The 16,353-nt window shown below is 50.0% G+C and overlaps 7 protein-coding genes across 8 annotated transcripts; 3 read left to right on the top strand and 4 right to left on the bottom strand.

The window, feature by feature from the left end:
- Positions 1-352: 352 nt before the first annotated feature.
- Positions 353-1,599, top strand: PV10_05958 (uncharacterized protein). The gene has a single exon (XM_016370697.1). It carries the CDS (start codon positions 499-501, stop codon positions 1,057-1,059), a length of 561 nt encoding a protein of 186 aa, XP_016222990.1. The 5' UTR covers positions 353-498; the 3' UTR covers positions 1,060-1,599.
- Positions 1,298-1,882, bottom strand: PV10_05957 (uncharacterized protein; the record flags this gene model as incomplete). Its single annotated transcript, XM_016370696.1, has 2 exons — positions 1,298-1,776; positions 1,834-1,882. The coding sequence occupies 2 exons, from the start codon at positions 1,880-1,882 to the stop codon at positions 1,298-1,300; spliced, it is 528 nt and encodes a 175-aa protein (XP_016222989.1).
- A 449-nt stretch (positions 1,883-2,331) lies between these two features.
- On the bottom strand, positions 2,332-4,203 carry PV10_05956 (uncharacterized protein; the record flags this gene model as incomplete). The annotated part of the gene is made up of 1 exon (XM_016370695.1): positions 2,332-4,203. The coding sequence occupies one exon, from the start codon at positions 4,201-4,203 to the stop codon at positions 2,332-2,334; it is 1,872 nt and encodes a 623-aa protein (XP_016222988.1).
- A 1,415-nt stretch (positions 4,204-5,618) lies between these two features.
- PV10_05955 (uncharacterized protein) lies at positions 5,619-7,914 on the bottom strand. The gene has a single exon (XM_016370694.1). It carries the CDS (start codon positions 7,767-7,769, stop codon positions 6,381-6,383), a length of 1,389 nt encoding a protein of 462 aa, XP_016222987.1. The 5' UTR covers positions 7,770-7,914; the 3' UTR covers positions 5,619-6,380.
- Positions 7,915-8,586: 672 nt separating this feature from the next.
- Positions 8,587-10,623, top strand: PV10_05954 (uncharacterized protein). The gene is made up of 2 exons (XM_016370693.1): positions 8,587-9,841; positions 9,891-10,623. Exons 1-2 carry the CDS (start codon positions 8,955-8,957, stop codon positions 10,273-10,275), a joined length of 1,272 nt encoding a protein of 423 aa, XP_016222986.1. The 5' UTR covers positions 8,587-8,954; the 3' UTR covers positions 10,276-10,623.
- Positions 10,624-10,996: 373 nt separating this feature from the next.
- On the top strand, positions 10,997-12,261 carry PV10_05953 (superoxide dismutase [Cu-Zn]). The gene is made up of 4 exons (XM_016370692.1): positions 10,997-11,213; positions 11,401-11,580; positions 11,659-11,810; positions 11,873-12,261. The coding sequence occupies exons 1-4, from the start codon at positions 11,201-11,203 to the stop codon at positions 11,990-11,992; spliced, it is 465 nt and encodes a 154-aa protein (XP_016222985.1). The 5' UTR covers positions 10,997-11,200; the 3' UTR covers positions 11,993-12,261.
- PV10_05952 lies at positions 12,253-15,365 on the bottom strand. 2 transcript variants are annotated; one of them, XM_016370691.1, is made up of 5 exons: positions 14,692-15,365; positions 14,479-14,620; positions 14,026-14,406; positions 13,382-13,964; positions 12,253-13,267 (listed from the first exon to the last, which is right to left on the bottom strand). In XM_016370691.1, the coding sequence occupies exons 1-5, from the start codon at positions 14,973-14,975 to the stop codon at positions 12,897-12,899; spliced, it is 1,761 nt and encodes a 586-aa protein (XP_016222984.1). In that variant the 5' UTR covers positions 14,976-15,365; the 3' UTR covers positions 12,253-12,896. The 2 variants fall into 2 exon arrangements, with proteins under 2 accessions (XP_016222984.1, XP_016222983.1); XM_016370690.1 differs by having other exon boundaries at positions 12,253-13,964.
- Between the last annotated feature and the right edge of the window lie 988 nt (positions 15,366-16,353).

Genomic DNA, 16,353 nt, shown 5'->3' with positions numbered 1-16,353 from the left:
CAAAGGCGGCAGGCGCGAGGACCAGCAAGCAGTTAGGGAAACCACGATCGGGCTTTGAAACCCCGTGCATCACGTGAGATCACCTGATTTTGACATCCGACTGAGATTGCCAAGGATTCCTCAAATTGACGCAATCGAACAACAAACGAATGAGAGGATACGAAGTATAGGAATTCCACCAGTTCTAGTCTAATGTCTATTCTGACTTTTTGTTAGAGCCTCATATTGACATCTAGGAACAGAAATTAGATAGAAAATTACATCTTCACGTGACACGCTTATTCTCAGTGTTTTGTCGCGACACTCCAAAAGCTTGACCTTGTCTTCCGGTTGCCCTGCGGTCTGATGGAACAACGCAGCTTCTCCTCCACCTCAGATGAGGGGTAGAAAGAGATAAGATGGGATGGACGCTTTCCAACGGATGAACATGTCTTCATCCAACACTCATGACTGAATTTGTAATTTTCATCGTTGTTTGAGTACGAAAATCATATAAACATGTCAGACACTGTCAACGCTGCAGCCGAAGCTTTGAGGGCTAAGCAGAAGCCTCTTAAGGATTCATACAGAACAAATCCTTCGGCAGCGCTTGTCACGCTGTCCTCGTCAGGATCTCTTGACCCTACATCGACAAGCCTCACATGTTCACTTTCGACCGCCTCTGCAGCAAAGAAGGTTGCTGGCCTCCATCGAGCTGCTGGAGGTGAAGGCTTTGACGCCTCTGGAGAGCTATGCTCAGGGGATATGCTGCTGGAATCATTGGTGGCATGTTATGGGGTCACTGTACGCGCTGTGGCGACTAGTATGGGCATCAAACTTAACGGTGGCACTGTCACTGTAGAGGGCGACCTGGACTTTCGCGGAACGATGGGTGTCAAGGACCCAGACGGCAATTCTGTGCCAGTGGGTTTCAAAAAGATTCGCCTTCTGGTTCAACTCGAGGCAGACGATGACGATAAACCAAAGCTGGACAAATTAGTGTCTTTGAGTGAACGCTACTGCGTTGTTCTACAGACATTGAAAGGAGTTGACGTCGAAACCAAGCTGGGAAGTGGTTGAGCTACCCTCCTCGACGCATAAGGAATCGATACCGACAACCAATAACACCGGCTTTGAAGGTGTTGCTGTCGATGAGGAGAGTTTGGCATTGAGCACGACCTTCCTGGAGGTCCTAAGTGGAACTAGATACATTCAAAGGCATGCACATTTCGACCTTGCGAATTTCATGGCTCTAGTTATCATTCCAATGCAGGAATCACAACTCAATCGTCCGATTGCGAACGCCATCTTTCTGGATTCAGTGTTCTTTAGACTGATTTCCACTGTCGCTTGCCCATCTCTTTCCAGACTCGCGAATTGGAAGATTCGCATGATGAATGTATTGTGCTCCTCGGTCTCTCATCTCTTGCTCCAGATTTTCCTTGTCCGTTTCCGAGTTTCTGCGCTCCGCCATCGCCGCTAACCATTGTGGTGTCTTCCGCATAGCTTCGAGACCGGGTGTCATTCCGCTTCCAAAGATAATCTGTCGCACTAGATCTGACAACGGTTCTTCCTCGGGGTGTGAGAAAGCACGATTTGCTGGTGTGGACGCTCGACCAGATCCATTGGGGTTCGTCATGATTCTGCCAGCGTTGGTCTTCTTGATTGTCTCACCGTCCAATTTGTTGCCAAATGTTGTGTCGGTGTGAGTGGAGAGAAACTCGTGGGAATCTAGACGTGCCATGGCGCCAGAAGACATGTCTGCCTCCTTAATGATCGAGGAATTGTTGCGGACATCTGTATAGTCATATATTTAGATCGTTAGATCTGTAAACAAGGATCTGGAGGACTTACCATTGTCATTGTCAAGGATAGAATTCGACTTATCGGTCTTGTGAGCCATCGTGTTCTTTTCAGCACTTTGATCCATCCTTCTGGTGATCCAGTTTGCTGTTTTGATTAAAACTGACAGCGTGAATGAGATAAAGTTCAAAAAGAGGAAAAGGGAAACTTTTCAGTCCTACTGTGAATGTCTTTATTGTCTATAGCCAAGCAGGCGATTGCGCGCTCACTTCTCACACTCCTTTCTAGTTTGGAACCCTGGCTAGTGTGTCCTGTTCCTTCTTCACAATTTCAAGTCTATCTTTTGATTCTTTGACCAGTCTAGAGTGGGCATATCATGCATATCCCCAAGGATAACACCAAGATCCTCCTTTTCCAATTCAGAACGCCATAAATCCGTAACTCCCAAACTCCATGCCATTATTGTTCACCAACTGACCCTTTTCAAGCCCCATCGTAGCTCTGTCATCTCACAACTCCTGCCATCCAGAAGACAGTCCAGTCTAGAACCTACCGCTTTTGCCAGCGGCGTGCAGTGCTCTCAGATGGATCCTCCAGCTCGTCCCGCATACGCTTGAGCTGACGCTGGCGTGCCTCTGAAGAGCTTGGCACTTGAGGAAGCGCCTCACGTCCAGCAAAGCTCACTTGTGTCAGCTGGTCGTTGCTCACAGTGGTATTGTCACGTGCAACAGGGTTCTGTCTCACAGTGGCAGAGGATTGACGACTAGCCGTACCTTTACCCCGAGTGTTAGCCGCAGTGGCCTTCGCACGCCCCAAAGTGGTAGTGTTGGAAGCGGCTTGCCGCCGAGCTTGAGCAGCAAGATGCACATGGTTGATATACGCGAGAGCAACCCGATCTCGATCAGCAAGCACGCCATTGACAGGGACGGACACCCTATATCGATGCTGGTCCTCCGGCTTGTGGTGGCGGAGGAGCTTCGTCAGCATCTTCTCGTCGGGCCCAAAATAGAAGAAGTAATTGTATGGCAGTTCACTGTCAATCAAGCGCATCTCCTTTTTCTCCTGCCCAGTCTCCAGATCAATTTGCCACTCCACGTTGATAGGCAGCATGTACCAAGTTGCCTTTGCCCAGGCGAAGAAGGCGGGATTGTACCAGCTGAAATTCTTCAAAGTCTCCTTAAGATTGAGAGGAGCGGCGGGAGCGGTCTTCACTGGTGGTCGCGAGGCTCGTCTGTCGAGAAATTGCACTCGGGCAATCGCAGGATTAGTAGGAGGGCGATTCTCACGCTGGGGTCTCACGGGTGACGACTGAGGCTGAGACTGAGGACGCCAATCAAGCATTCCAATTTTCGTGACTGGCACATGAACATTATCGACACGAGTAATCCCATGTGCCGTGGGTGATTGGGCAGTCTTTGCGACGCGAGCCTGCTGATGTCCAGGAGCCGGCTGGGTCTGGAAGAGGTTATGCTCCCTAGGCTGACGTTGGCCTGGCGCGGCTCGCACGGTCTGGCTGTCGGTATCTTGCACACGTGTATTCTGGCTTGGAGGAACATAGTAAGCCGACGGGGCGACGGGGCGAGCTTGCGCATTTGCAGGCTGAAATCGCGGCGGAGTGACAGGAGGAGGTTGAGTATTTCCACCGTAAGTTCGCGGTGGGTAATTCGATTGAATTTGTGTGCTTGCAATCTCGGTGGACGCTGGGATAGTAGCACCAGGTTGTGTATCTGTCAAAACATTGGTGAAAGTAGGCACCGCTTGGGCTTGTTCGGCCAAGTTCACAGCACTATCAACCTGTAAAAATTGTGAAAGGTCCTCCTCCTGTGTATAGTCGAGGAAGGGATCTTCCAGCCCGAATGGATCAGGCATATTTCCAGTGGCATCCATCATGTTGGTCCACTGGTCGATGTCATTTGAAGGGAGTGATGGAAGAGCTGCTGCTGCTTCCGCGGTGAGAACACTGCCACTAACATTGATGTCTGACTGTATATGTGACTGGTCGTCTGCATCAGGCATCATGACAGCCGCTTCGAGCATATCAAATTGTTCGTCGAAGTCATTACGGGGGAGTGGTGCCCCTGCTGCATCTGCCAGAGGGACACTGCCATTGACATCGTCGTCTGCCTGTAGAACTGACTGTCCAGCTAAATCAGGCAAGTCGTCAGTGGCATCAGTAATGCCAGGGAGCTCGTTGAAGTTGTCGTGTGGCGGTGCTAGATCAGCCGCCCACTGATCACCACCGTCATCAACTCCGTACAGATCGTCGGTCTCATTGTAGTATGACTGCGGTGCTGCTTCGGGAGCCGCAGTCACATTCGCGGTGTCATTGTTGCTTGCTATAAAAGCCGAAAGTTCCTGAAAAGCATCGAAGTCGATGAGGGAGTCTTCAGGTAAAGAGGAGTCCTGATAATGGTCAGACATCTTGGGAGGAAGAGAGTGTTCTGAGAGGGGGTGTGGATATCAGCAACAGCGACGATCAGAGCGTCAGCAACAGCGAACAGGAGATTCTAGCCACAAGCGAAAGGTTTCTGTTGTTCTCTGATGTAGATAGCTGTTCTCAAAAAGGTGTTGTTGAGCAAAGATCTTTGTGATTGATGATTCTCAGCAAGTGTGTTCAGGACTGTGGTTGTGAGTGGGAGAAACTCAGAAGTTCAGCAGCGTCTGAAATAGTCAGGAGTCATGACAGCCAGACAAACGCCTCGCAAAGAATAATTAACTGAACAGTGACAGTCAGTCATCATGAATGACTGGGCTGGTGACAAAAAGCCCCATGTTGTGAATTCATTCACGCAAGTTACGATTTGAATCCTGGGTACGTTAATAGACCCAGCCTTGCGGACTCTCACGACAAAGTCCCAACCAGGGGGAACAATCAGCTGACCAAGGGAAAAATCACCAAGTACGAACGGTAAAGGCCATCCAACAAGACCCATCATAAAAGAAGTCTTCTCAAGGACCGTCGACGAAGACCTTATCATCGAGGACAAGGAAAGATATCTGCCCATTGTCGAAATAACCTCCTTATTAGTCAGCCTTGTCATTCACAAGGCTCGTCTTTGTTTCGAGATATCATCGGCTAACGGTTGAATTCTTTCACCATGTTGGCTGTCTAAGGACGAGATCCCAGATGGATTGTCGTTCGTCTGTTGATGGAGACCAAGTGAAAAAAGGGGGATGTTGCACGTGATAAGGCTGGATCTTGGCAGGAGGTTATTCCGCATCCACACAGTACCCAAGGAAAGGAAGGCAGCGGTTAACATACGTACATATATATATATATATATTTCCATTTTTATACAGAAGCATATATCTCAGCACCTTGACACTTTGGGTCTGTAGAGATGTAGATGCCTACTATCTATGAACAAGAAGTACTCCTTCACATTCACTCTCATGTAGCGTGGCCTAGAACATTACAGTGCACACAGGTTGTGGACCTTACAGTCAAACAGCAAACAAGGCACAAACATGACGAGTATCTACACTGTCTACAACAGGTAATCCTTGACTGCTGTGTCAGAAGGTCATGTCGATGACTCTCCTGTCAGACTTCATGGGCTCTATCTTTGTATTTTCGGTTTACCCCCCACTCACCCAGACTTCTTGGTAATTCTCATGCCATATGATGTATGTACCCGACTCACGCTTATCTACAGACCGAAAAGATAAGTGTCAGACGTCTGGACTTCCCGTGTCTTGAATTTTATGAAGAACTCCAAGAGCAGCGTGTCCATTGTATGCATAGCTACACATGCCGAGACTATAGTGAGAGAAAATTTATCGTTGCTCGAAGACTTCGATACTATCGGCAGTGGACTGAAGCAGATATCACACCTCTGGCATCGATGTATTGGATTATAGGCTGTATATGAATCTATGAGCAATTTCGTGGCAACGTTTACTACCATATATCATCTATTGAAGGATTCTTTCCTACTTCAAGGTCAATTCTGTGTCCCAGGACACTTTGACGAGCTGATCAACTTGACCACTTGATATCATCTGCGCAGACTGATAGACAAACTGCTCGTGCGTCAAGCTGTCGATCTCAGCCATTTCCCGAGATGGCACCGTCCCGGACTGAAACCTCCACCACAAGGGTCAGAACTGAATTGGTAATAAGTGGTAGTTGAAGGGTTGAGATGGCAAACCAAGAACCTTTGCCAGGGTTTGCAGCCTTTGATGGACCTTTAACTGGAGGAAATGATGGTTTGCTGGGATTGGTATGTTTCGGACATTGGCGAACCTTTTGAGAAAGTAGTCGATTGGGAGGCCACTTTCCACATGACGAAAAGCGCTATCGACCACCTCAGAGGGTTTCGGTAGTCTGTTGCGCTCGAGATCCATAATCATGGAGGTGCCTCGTAGCAACGTAAGAGATATCTCGAGGTTGGGTGTGAAACGCTCGGTTGAACTCTGCGTGTAGGACAGGCTGTCGCTACCGCCAACATTTGATGATCCTCGGACCCCCGTATTGGAGGGTCGACGGACAGCGTTCGGGAGAGCAAAATGGGGAAGGAATTGCCATTTTCACTGGTGTGGTGCTGTGGGGAGAAGCTTCCAAAAGACTGGAAGAAATCAGGTTCTTGGAAACCTTTCTAGCTTTCCTCGCCAAACGGATAATTAAACTTCAATAAGCCGTTCAACCCGCCTACCCAACCGTCATCAGAGTCTGCATCAGCACGACCTCTTCGCATGATGCATGGAATACCGCCCACGAGGCCACCGTCCTCGCGCCTCACGTCTTCGCCGGAAACGCGAAGCTCTGTCCCAACACCGATACTATCTTGGCGTCTAACGCCGTCGATGCTGACTTCGACTTCGCGCCCTCTATTCTTCTCACTCAATTTGAGGGTGATAGGAGTTGTCGCAGGAAGAACCAAAGGACGAAAACTCAGACTGCGAGGACAAATAGGCGTCAAGAGAAGAGATGACACGAGAGGATGGATGATGGAACCCCCGCTGCTCAGACTGTAGGCTGTGCTTCCAGTCGGGGTGGAGATGATCATGCCGTCGGCCACGGCCTCGGTCAGAAATCTTCCACCAACATAGACATCCACGATCGCAAGATGGGGATCACGACCTCGGTGAAGAATGACCTCATTCATGGCATGAATATCGTGCAAGACATTGCCATTACTGCTCAGACGCTGTCCCTGGGCATCAAAGATACCGACTCTGAGTCGTTGTCGCACCAGTATTCTGGCGCCTCTCGCTGGACCCATTGTTTTACCTTTTATGGAAGACCAGCCTGTGAGTTGAGCCTTGGATTCCGTGCTCTGCGAGGGAGCATTTTCAATGACGGCGTGACGCTCGGAAGCAAAACCGGACATGTATACTTCACGAAAAGCTCGTTTATACTCGCTGAATTTCCACTCGCCCAGAAAACCCAAAGTTCCCATGCTAAAAGAAAGTATTGGTGGAACCTTCTCAGACATGGCAAAGAGAGAGGCGGCATGTAAAATGGTTCCATCGCCACCAAAAGTGACGATGAGGTCGATGGTACGAAGGTGGTTGAGTGAGGAGCGGTCTTGCTGGGTCAAAGAATAATGATCTCCGGGTAGGTCAGTTCCAACTTCTGTTGAGACGTGAGGTTCGAGAAGGATATTGACATTTGGATACGTGGAGGTCACATGCTTTGCGAACTCCTTGAGGGCTTCGGTCGTATCTTCAGAGCAGTCCTTTTTGATCAAGAGAAGGTTCTGAGGAGCATCGGACCACTCGAGACAATGGAGCTCATTAGACGGAGTTTGTCTTAGGTGAAATTGTTTCCGAGTTGGTAAATCCTTGAAAGACAGAGATTTGAAGGGAGTAGCGGTTGATGCAAAAGGGCGGCAGCCTGGACGAGGTACTGGAGATCGTTGGTATGATGGAGAGGCATTTCCGGTCCTTGAAAGCGCAATGCGCGCTCGAAGAGGATGAAGAGCTCGCCAGCACGGTGATTTATTTGTCGGTGCCAACCAAGGGAGATGCGCCATACTCGACATTGCCGAGTGGCATCAAGGACGCCCTCTATGAGTGGAAAACTGTGCAGATTAACAATGTTGCATGTTGAGAATGAGAATAGGCATGAATCTGCCTCGGAGTATCGACGCGATTCGATGACTGTTGGATAGTTGTGGTCAAGTAAAGAACGTGGATCGTGGGGCGATGTTCTCGATGATGATAACTTGCAAACAAAGACGTACCAAGATTTCAAACCTCGATATCACGTGCACCAATCTCCACCAAGCCCATCCAACCGCGGTTAGCACAGTGATGTCCATAAGTGATGCACAAGGCCCCTCGGCCGCCTCGTGCTCCTCGGGGGCCGGCCGAGGGGGCTCATGGAGCCTTATTAGCCCGCATGCCTCCAAGGGACCCTGAGGACCCTGGACTCTAAGCCCTCAGGTCCTTCCCACCTACCTAGGCCTAGCTAGGTAGGCACCTTAAGCAAAATACAGTAGGCCTACATACCTACAATAGGCACCTATCTACGTAGCTACGCAGAGGGCCTGTTAATTTGTATTGGTCCACCGAGCCTTCGGAGATAGATTTGAACCAGCAATGGAGATACCGCATCGCTTAAGCCCCAGAATGGTTATTGACGATCCAACGACCTGAGAGGGAGCGAGGGTCAGGCGCCACAGGTTTGTCAGCGCTGTCAGAACTAGTGCCTAGGTAAGAAATCGTAGGCGGTGTTTATTTACCATCTTCGGCTAGTTTAGGCTTTCTTAGATCCCCCCAGAGTCGAGTTGGCGTCTAAAAGAGCGGGCATCATCATCATGGCAGCCTTGGGATCCGTTATCATCATCATCGTCGGCCTGGACCGTAGCTGGACCTCCATGTGATAAAAAAGGATGCCTGTGCATTTAACGTTATCGTTTCCTTCAAGTCAGGCAATACGCGGACGAGTGGCTCTTGCTCTTCGCTCTTCGCATTCCGTATATTTCTATTGACCCATCACAAACCCTAATGAACTGAACACGGTCCTTCGTATTGATCTGCCTCGGCCATCCTCGTCTGGTCACGAGTGCTACCTGGTACTGCCACCAACATAGTCACATTCATATCACCAACACCCTCCATCCCTTAGACTCTGTGGGATCTTCCAAGTGTTCAAAGATTGAGAGTAACCTGTGCAGACCTTTTGCCTCCATGACCCACCTCATCCTCCCGCACGCTCCTCCATCATGACAACCGAGAACCTCCGGGCCAGAAAGACCCAACCTGACTCTACAAGCCTCCCAAAAGATGTTCAAGTGAATGGATCGGGTGCCAGTCTGTTGGCTCGGACTGGTCACCCAGCGGGAAAAGTCAAGCATGGCACGGCTATTCAAGTCCTGCGTGGACTGCTCCTTGCCACTTGGTTGAACGCATGCGCCGTCACCATCATGACCACCCAAGTCATCGGTTCCCCTCTCTATTGGTACAATAGAGACTATTACTACGCTTATATGGCCCTCACAAAACAATCATTTGGAATATGTGGAACGGCGGGCACGCGTTGGTTTGCACCGACCCCGGTACGAGTTAGTTGGGACAAAGATTTGAAGGGACAATTGTGGAAGTCACCATCAGGAAGGCTCGAGACGGCGTTCCCGGAGCGTCTGGTCTACGTTGCTAACCACCAAGTCTACACCGAATGGCTGTATCTGTGGTGGATAGCATACACTAGCCGGATGCATGGGCACATCTACATCATCCTGAAAGAATCGTTAAAATATGTTCCCGTTCTAGGGCCTGGAATGATGTTCTATGGGTTCATCTTCATGGCAAGAAAATGGACGTCAGATAAACCTCGTCTTCAACATCGACTGGAGAAGTTGAAGACTAGGCACAGTGGACCCATGTCTGGCTCTGCTGGCCTGGATCCAATGTGGCTGTTGATCTTCCCCGAAGGCACCAACCTGTCTGCCAATACCAAAAAAGCCAGCAAGAGATGGGCTGATAAGCAAGGGATCGAGGATCTTAGGCACTGTTTGTTACCAAGAAGCACCGGACTCTTCTTCTGTTTGCAGCAGCTCAAAGGCACGGTAGATTGGGTTTATGATTGCACCATGGCATACGAGGGAACTCCGTGAGTCAAGAAGCGATATATTCAAAAAATGTTACTGACAAAGAAGCAGGAAAGGAGGATTTGCACCCGATTTCTTTACCATTCGATCGACATATCTTCAGGGTAGGCCTCCGAAATGTGTCAACATGCATTGGCGACGGTTCGCTGTTTCAGAGATTCCGCTCGAAGACGCAAAGGAATTCGAGGAGTGGCTTCTGGCACGATGGCGGGAAAAAGATGACTTGCTCGAGCTGTGGTACAATACTGGCCGATTCCCCGCCGATGCAGAGTCTGCGGATGATAAAAAGGGCGTCTCTCCAGAAGGATACATTGAGACTGAAATCACGCTCAATAACTGGACCGAAGTTGGGCAGATATTCGTTGTTCTCGCGACCGTCGCCCTGTTGGTCAACGTCGTCTTGAAGTTCATTGGGATCTTTGTGAAGCTGTCATGATTGGGAAAGATATACCAGGCGTTACTGGAAAGATGTCATTGGCGTATGTGCGCTAGGAGGGCAAAGAAAGGAGGAGCTGACCGGAGTATGCTGCTGGGTTTTGGCAATGAAGCTACAATGCAAGGCATGAAGCGGGAGCTCGGGATTTGGGGCCTAAAACACCTAGATATCATCCCTGCTGACATTGAGGCACGAGTGCGACCTCCCTAGTCACCTCATTCTATAGAGAGTCGTGTGAGATACTGGTACACTATACAAGATCAATTGAAAGGGCCTTGTGGTCCGGCATCGGGGGTTAGAGGGGGGCACAAGGAGCATTGGGGGGTTCATTCTGGGTTCAATTCCAACGAATTTCGGAATCCGGAGTTACACGGAGCCGATTCGCAGGTCAGGCGAGCATTGAACATGATACAGAAAACTGTTCATACTTGCCAAATGACAGTGCCTGCAACCTCCCACCTTTCAGTCTTTCAATCTTGGCGTCATTGCCCCGCACCTGTTCTGCAGCAGCCAGGGATTAATGACTGGTTGTGTTTTGTTCCGATCCCCTCACTGACTTCATCCCGCGGAAGTGTTCCACCATTTCTCTGGGTGCAAGAGCGACCACCTTTGACCATTGCTTAGGAATAAGGCCAATGGTGGGTAGTCAGTCAGGTACTCCAAGTAGCTAGAAGGGTCACCTAAGTAAGTTCTTTTTACGTGGAAGCTGGATAGCTGGGTACCCAGCTCCTTGCCTGCGTTGTTGCCGTGATGCTGCTAACCCTCGGATTTCATCATTTCGTCTCTCGTCCGTGATTACGCCTTCTATTTCTTCTTCCCCTCCTATTTTCCTCACTTCTAGTGTCAATCCCAGATACAATCCAACTTCTCTCAAATCAATTAACCAACATCTTCGTTTCATCCTCCATCCGCCAACACCGTCACTATGGTCAAAGCAGGTAGGTCTCTTCCCACCAAGTCTCAGAGCCCCTCATCTCATCTCATTGAATCACCTCGCTTTGCATTTTGTCAGCACACACAAATACCCCCGCCGACCAGTCCAATAGCTCCCTCGCCGTCGACGTCGACACTCCCATTGTTATCTGTGAAGTGATTGCCATCTACTGACACGTCATCTCCACTCAGTTGCCGTTCTCCGAGGAGACTCCAAGGTCTCTGGCCAAGTCACCTTCGAGCAGGCCGATGAGAACTCCCCCACCACCATCAGCTGGGACCTGACTGGCCATGACGCCAACGCCGAGCGAGGCTTCCACATCCATCAATTCGGTGACAACACCAACGGTTGCACTAGCGCCGGCCCTCACTGTATGTCGCCCGCCTCACAACCCTCGGCAATGCAGGGATGCACACAAAAGAGCCTGAGAAGCTGACTATATTGCTCAGACAACCCTTATGGAAAGACCCACGGAGGTCCTTCGGATTCCGAGCGCCACGTTGGTGACTTGGGCAACATTAAGACCGATGCCCAGGGTAACGCGAAGGGCAGCGTCACTGATAGCCTGATCAAGCTGATTGGCGAGCAAAGCGTGCTCGGAGTAAGCCGCATTCCCTCGTAACACCACACACGAGTGCTGTTAAAGCTGACATGTTCTTGTAGCGTACCGTCGTCTCTCACGGAGGCACCGATGACTTGGGCAAGGGCGGGAACGAGGAAAGCAAAAAGACCGGCAATGCTGGACCCCGACCTGCTTGCGGTGTCATTGGCCTCGCCGCATAAATTAACCAGTGGAAGTGAATTTTCACTGCAGGTGACGCCGACCACGATGTTGTCAATCGTTCAGAGAGGGGCCTTGCTGCCTCCGGTTCGGTCTTCACTATAGCAATAGGATCTGAGGAGCCGACATGGATAGCCCTGTGCAACTCGCATCCAATCTGTACGCATATACCGTGCGCAGTATGAGCAGGATCTTTTCAATCCATCGCCAAAAAGTCAAATTAAGAAAGCCTTAGACCAAATGTTGTTCCCTGGTTGTTCATGTCGTATCATGTGATTCTAAATATTGTATAATGTGACTTTGGTGCTATTGTCTTGCCGTGTTTGTTGGATTGTGGATCACGATTATCCCCTCTACGGGAATAGGGCATGTCGTCTTGGAATGTAAATGATACTACTCAAGGTGAGGAAGAAACCAAAGACTTTAACCAAGTCATGATCACGGTGATGAGTATAATGATTATTGAAATCACCATGAGTCTCAGCGATCAAGATAATCAATGCATCCATGCCATCTCACCCTCACTCTCGACGAGAGACTAAGGCAACTCTCCCTTGAAACCTCGCCTTCTCTTCATTCGATTCCAAACATATCAAAACTCCAACTCCCCGGGTATGTGGTCTTGTGTTGGAACCGTGCAACCGAACGAAAAAGCAACAACCAAGTTGTTTAATTGCCAGAAGAGAGAATCCCAAACAAACCCATTGGATAGTGCGACTGCGAGACCATAGAACAACAACAACAACGGTATCCAGCAGAAAAGAATAACTGTTCGTTTCGTACACGTCCAAAGAACGAAAGCACGTAAATGAGACCGAAACCCGAATATTCAGAGATGGATTGGTGATGTAATGTTCTTTAGCTCGTACTCGTCCTGCACCTCGACAAATTTCTGACTCGGTCCCACTAAGACGTCAGCCCAGTTCCTGCTGTGACGAATCTCTCCATGGGAGGTCGGTCAAGTTTGTCCTGTTCGATGGCAAGACCCTTGCTGCCATCACTGGCGATCAACACCTCGGCATGTCCTTCTGTCGAATGTCCATTTGCCGTGGCGGGGATTTCGGACACGGACTCGCCAGACAATCCCTCCACGACAGCCTTGTTCATGGCCTCGGCATGCTCGGAAATAGGTCCCGACTGGGGAAGGGCGGCTACATGTGGTGCCCCGCCGGCGGTTGACGGTCGGGAGTGAGTCTGTGACTGCCTTCGAGATTCGACTGGTACGGACTGTGATGGATGTGGATGATCTTCAACGGGTACTTCGTGTAATTCCTGGGCTGTAAGATTGTTGTTAGAAGAAATGTACTCTGCTGTGACGGCCGGGTGGGCGGCTTGTGCCGTGGGCAGGTGAACGGCCGATCCACTGGCAGGAGATGAGTGAATGTTCTTGCCTTCGAGTTTCTCAGGGTCGAGCTGAGTTTGCGAGCTAGTCGGCTTGGTCTGCGCTGCGATGACTGTGGCGGTCGTGGCCCCGTCTGGTGCTACTTTTGCGGTCTCGGATTCGGCAATGTGGTGAGGTTCTGCTGTCCCGTTGGCTGCATGCGATAGGCGCGCTTTCTCGCTCGCTTTGGAAAGCTTTCGATCGGGGTGGACGGGTACATCTGTGTAATCTGCGGCATAGACAATAGGCAGGTGTTTCTCAACTTCGCTGTCGGGTTTCCTCAGGGTTCCATCTTGAGAACCGACCACAAGCCGCTGGCCGTCGAGCCAAAGACAAGGACCTGTAACCCAGCCCTTGTTCCCGTCCTTTTCGAGAGCCGCACGTGTCTCTGCATCCAAATCAGGCAGTTCACCCCAATTCCACTCTAATTCTCCACCATATTTCTTGGGGAAGTCTTTGGGGTCCATAAACTTTTCGAGAGTCGGTTTGACTTCGTGTTTGCCGAGAATGAAGATTTTAGACACGGTGACGGGATCAAACCATCGCTTGATCCAGCCCCAGACTGTGGGAAAGAATGCAGGGGCACCAATAATCTGGGGGAAAGGAGAAGGTTAGCAAGAAGTGATTATTGAGGGAGGGAGCAAGCAATCTTACAAAGATTCGGTCCAGAGTCTCGGGGTAATGGGCAGTAGCCAAAATACTCGCGTCTTGCATATGACCCTTCAAATTCCAGAACTGGGTCAAGCCAACGCCGGTGATGTCGACAATGTTTGTGGAGGTAGTGACGGGGACTTCGGGATTCGGTCGTTCAAGTGTAGAGACGAAGGGAAGGACGAAATTGAGGAGATTCTGGTAGAGAGCGAAGAGGGGGATTAATTTGGCGGGGGTGGAAAGGTTCTTGTGCAGGGGGAGTTTCTTCTTGTAAGCCTCCGACTCTTTTTGGTATTTGGAGACGTTCTTGCTGTCTAGACCTTTGATTTCGAAGACGTAGATGGGAATGCCTCGTCTATCCCGATGACCGGTCCACTGAGGGTACTGTGCAGAGAGGGAAGGATCAGCACAAGGGACCTGGGGGTGGGGGGGTTCTTAGTTGAAAGGGCTGCTCACCATGAGACGGGCCTTCTCATAGATATCGACATCGAAGTGATCATAGAGTTCAACCACATGCTGTTCCTTCATCCATTTCTCCGTGTCGGTAAATTGACCGATTGCGCCTTGGACATCAAACTTTCGGGCTCTAAGATATCGACTAGAGAGTTGAAGAGGCAATAAGAAACTGTAATCATATGCACAAAAGGACGAGGCGGGTGTGAAACTCACAGCAATGTTCCGTCATCATGCGTAGCCTTGCCATTGACACTATCAGGAGACCACCATCCATCCTTTAACAATTCAGCCTTGAATTCCTCGAGCTTCTCTTCTTGGACCGGGGTCAAGTGGTTGAGAGTGCCAGTCAAGGGATCAGTCGTGGTCGTTCTTGTCAAGACAGGGTGAGCTATATTGGAATGTGAATGCGAATGCGAATGTGCATGCGAATGATGAGAGTGTTCGGAGTGATGGGACTTTTGTGATTGACCGGTGAGTGTCCTGTAGAGCGCAGCCATGATGATGTGGGGGATGCGGATGTGCGGAAGCGCAGGGATGTCCTAGAAATCGAGGGGTAGGAATTATTGAACTGCACCAGCTCGTCTGGTCAAGTGAGAGCTCAGTCGAGATGCTGGAAATATCCTATAGAGGTAAGGAAACAGCTGTATATAGGAAAACGAGAGGTGGAAGAGTGGGAGGCTGGCGTCGCGATGAGGGAGGGTAGGGTAAGAACTAAGCGACGACGATGTCCGAGGAAACACGAGGGAGGGCGATCATGGATGCCCCGACGCGAACAACAAGAATTAATATTTGGAGTAAGTAGAGAGTAAGTAGTATTCGCGGTAGCAGGAATAATAATAAGAATACCTTAATGTCCGAGGGCTTCCAGGGTCTGATGTCAACACTCGTGGTTGGTAAAAAGCAAGGAATCGGAAGGGATGGCCCAAAACGATCCATCGTCTTTTTACGATTACCTACGATTAGGGACTGGGCTCCGTCCATGTGCATAATGGAACGGGTCGCCCGAGAAGAGAACCCAGATCCCTCGAAGCACAGAGCCCCACGAGAGCCATTATTAGGCTCCCTGGCGTTCGGCTTACTCCCTGTTCGTAGCCTATAGGGATGTTAGGCGCGCCGAGAGGCGTCCTTGAATGTCTGGTAGAAAGCTACCAGTATGTGATGACTTCAGCTAACTTAGACTGACTGACCAGATCATGGGACTGGCAAGTTTCTGATCATTATTGCCATGGCCAGAATGGGCACGAGAGTAGCGTGAAAATAGACGGCGATTTCGATTTGTACAGAGAGATCCCCGGGCTTGGAAACCTCGGTTAATCAGAATTGTGCATCGACCATGAGTAATGATTGCCAATGAATTCCCAACCCTGCGAGCTACGGCTGGTTGCCGAGAGGCCGGTCGGGGGGCTGCACAAGCACGACAAGGCACCCGAGTACGGGGATTGCATACCCAAGGTACCACTGGACCTCCTGAAGACTTTTATTAGCTTGGGTGCCACTGGTGCCCGTGCAGCTGCATGGTGGAGTCTCTATGCCCTAGATCTGTTTTTGCAGGCACATGCGTTTGGTAGGTTCTCTGTGACTTTGTACTGTTTCGACCTCCTACTCTCGCCGCCTACGCTATAACTCTAAAAAGTACCAAAAAAGATATGCGGAGTCATCAGCTGCTGATGCAAGAGGCGATAGATGGCCACCTAGAATGATTCTGCTGATGTCATCTATATCAGCTCTTATCATACGCGTGGTAACTTAGTTTAACCTCTTCAGGGGATTTTGTTTGTCTAAGGAAATCACGTACAATACTTTAGGATAGATTACTCGTTAGTCGACCCCAGACGGCCGAGGGGCCTCGGATACGCCGAGAAGCCCCTTTCGCTC

Source organism: Exophiala mesophila (assembly GCF_000836275.1).
Source record: "Exophiala mesophila strain CBS 40295 unplaced genomic scaffold supercont1.4, whole genome shotgun sequence".
Taxonomy (NCBI): Eukaryota; Fungi; Ascomycota; class Eurotiomycetes; order Chaetothyriales; family Herpotrichiellaceae; genus Exophiala; species Exophiala mesophila.
Note: the sequence above shows the minus strand (reverse complement) of the source record. Positions and strands in the feature narration are given on the sequence as shown.

Coding starts and splice junctions, on each gene's coding strand:
- PV10_05958 (XM_016370697.1), top strand. CDS start 499: ATGTCAGACACTGTCAACGCTGCAGCCGAAGCTTTGAGGGCTAAGCAG.
- PV10_05955 (XM_016370694.1), bottom strand. CDS start 7,769: ATGTCGAGTATGGCGCATCTCCCTTGGTTGGCACCGACAAATAAATCA.
- PV10_05954 (XM_016370693.1), top strand. CDS start 8,955: ATGACAACCGAGAACCTCCGGGCCAGAAAGACCCAACCTGACTCTACA. Junction 9,842..9,890: donor ATGGCATACGAGGGAACTCC/GTGAGTCAAGAA, acceptor ACAAAGAAGCAG/GAAAGGAGGATTTGCACCCG.
- PV10_05953 (XM_016370692.1), top strand. Junction 11,581..11,658: donor CACTAGCGCCGGCCCTCACT/GTATGTCGCCCG, acceptor TATATTGCTCAG/ACAACCCTTATGGAAAGACC. Junction 11,811..11,872: donor GCGAGCAAAGCGTGCTCGGA/GTAAGCCGCATT, acceptor ATGTTCTTGTAG/CGTACCGTCGTCTCTCACGG.
- PV10_05952 (XM_016370690.1), bottom strand. CDS start 14,975: ATGGCTGCGCTCTACAGGACACTCACCGGTCAATCACAAAAGTCCCAT. Junction 14,621..14,691: donor CATGATGACGGAACATTGCT/GTGAGTTTCACA, acceptor TCAACTCTCTAG/TCGATATCTTAGAGCCCGAA. Junction 14,407..14,478: donor ATGAGAAGGCCCGTCTCATG/GTGAGCAGCCCT, acceptor CTCTCTGCACAG/TACCCTCAGTGGACCGGTCA.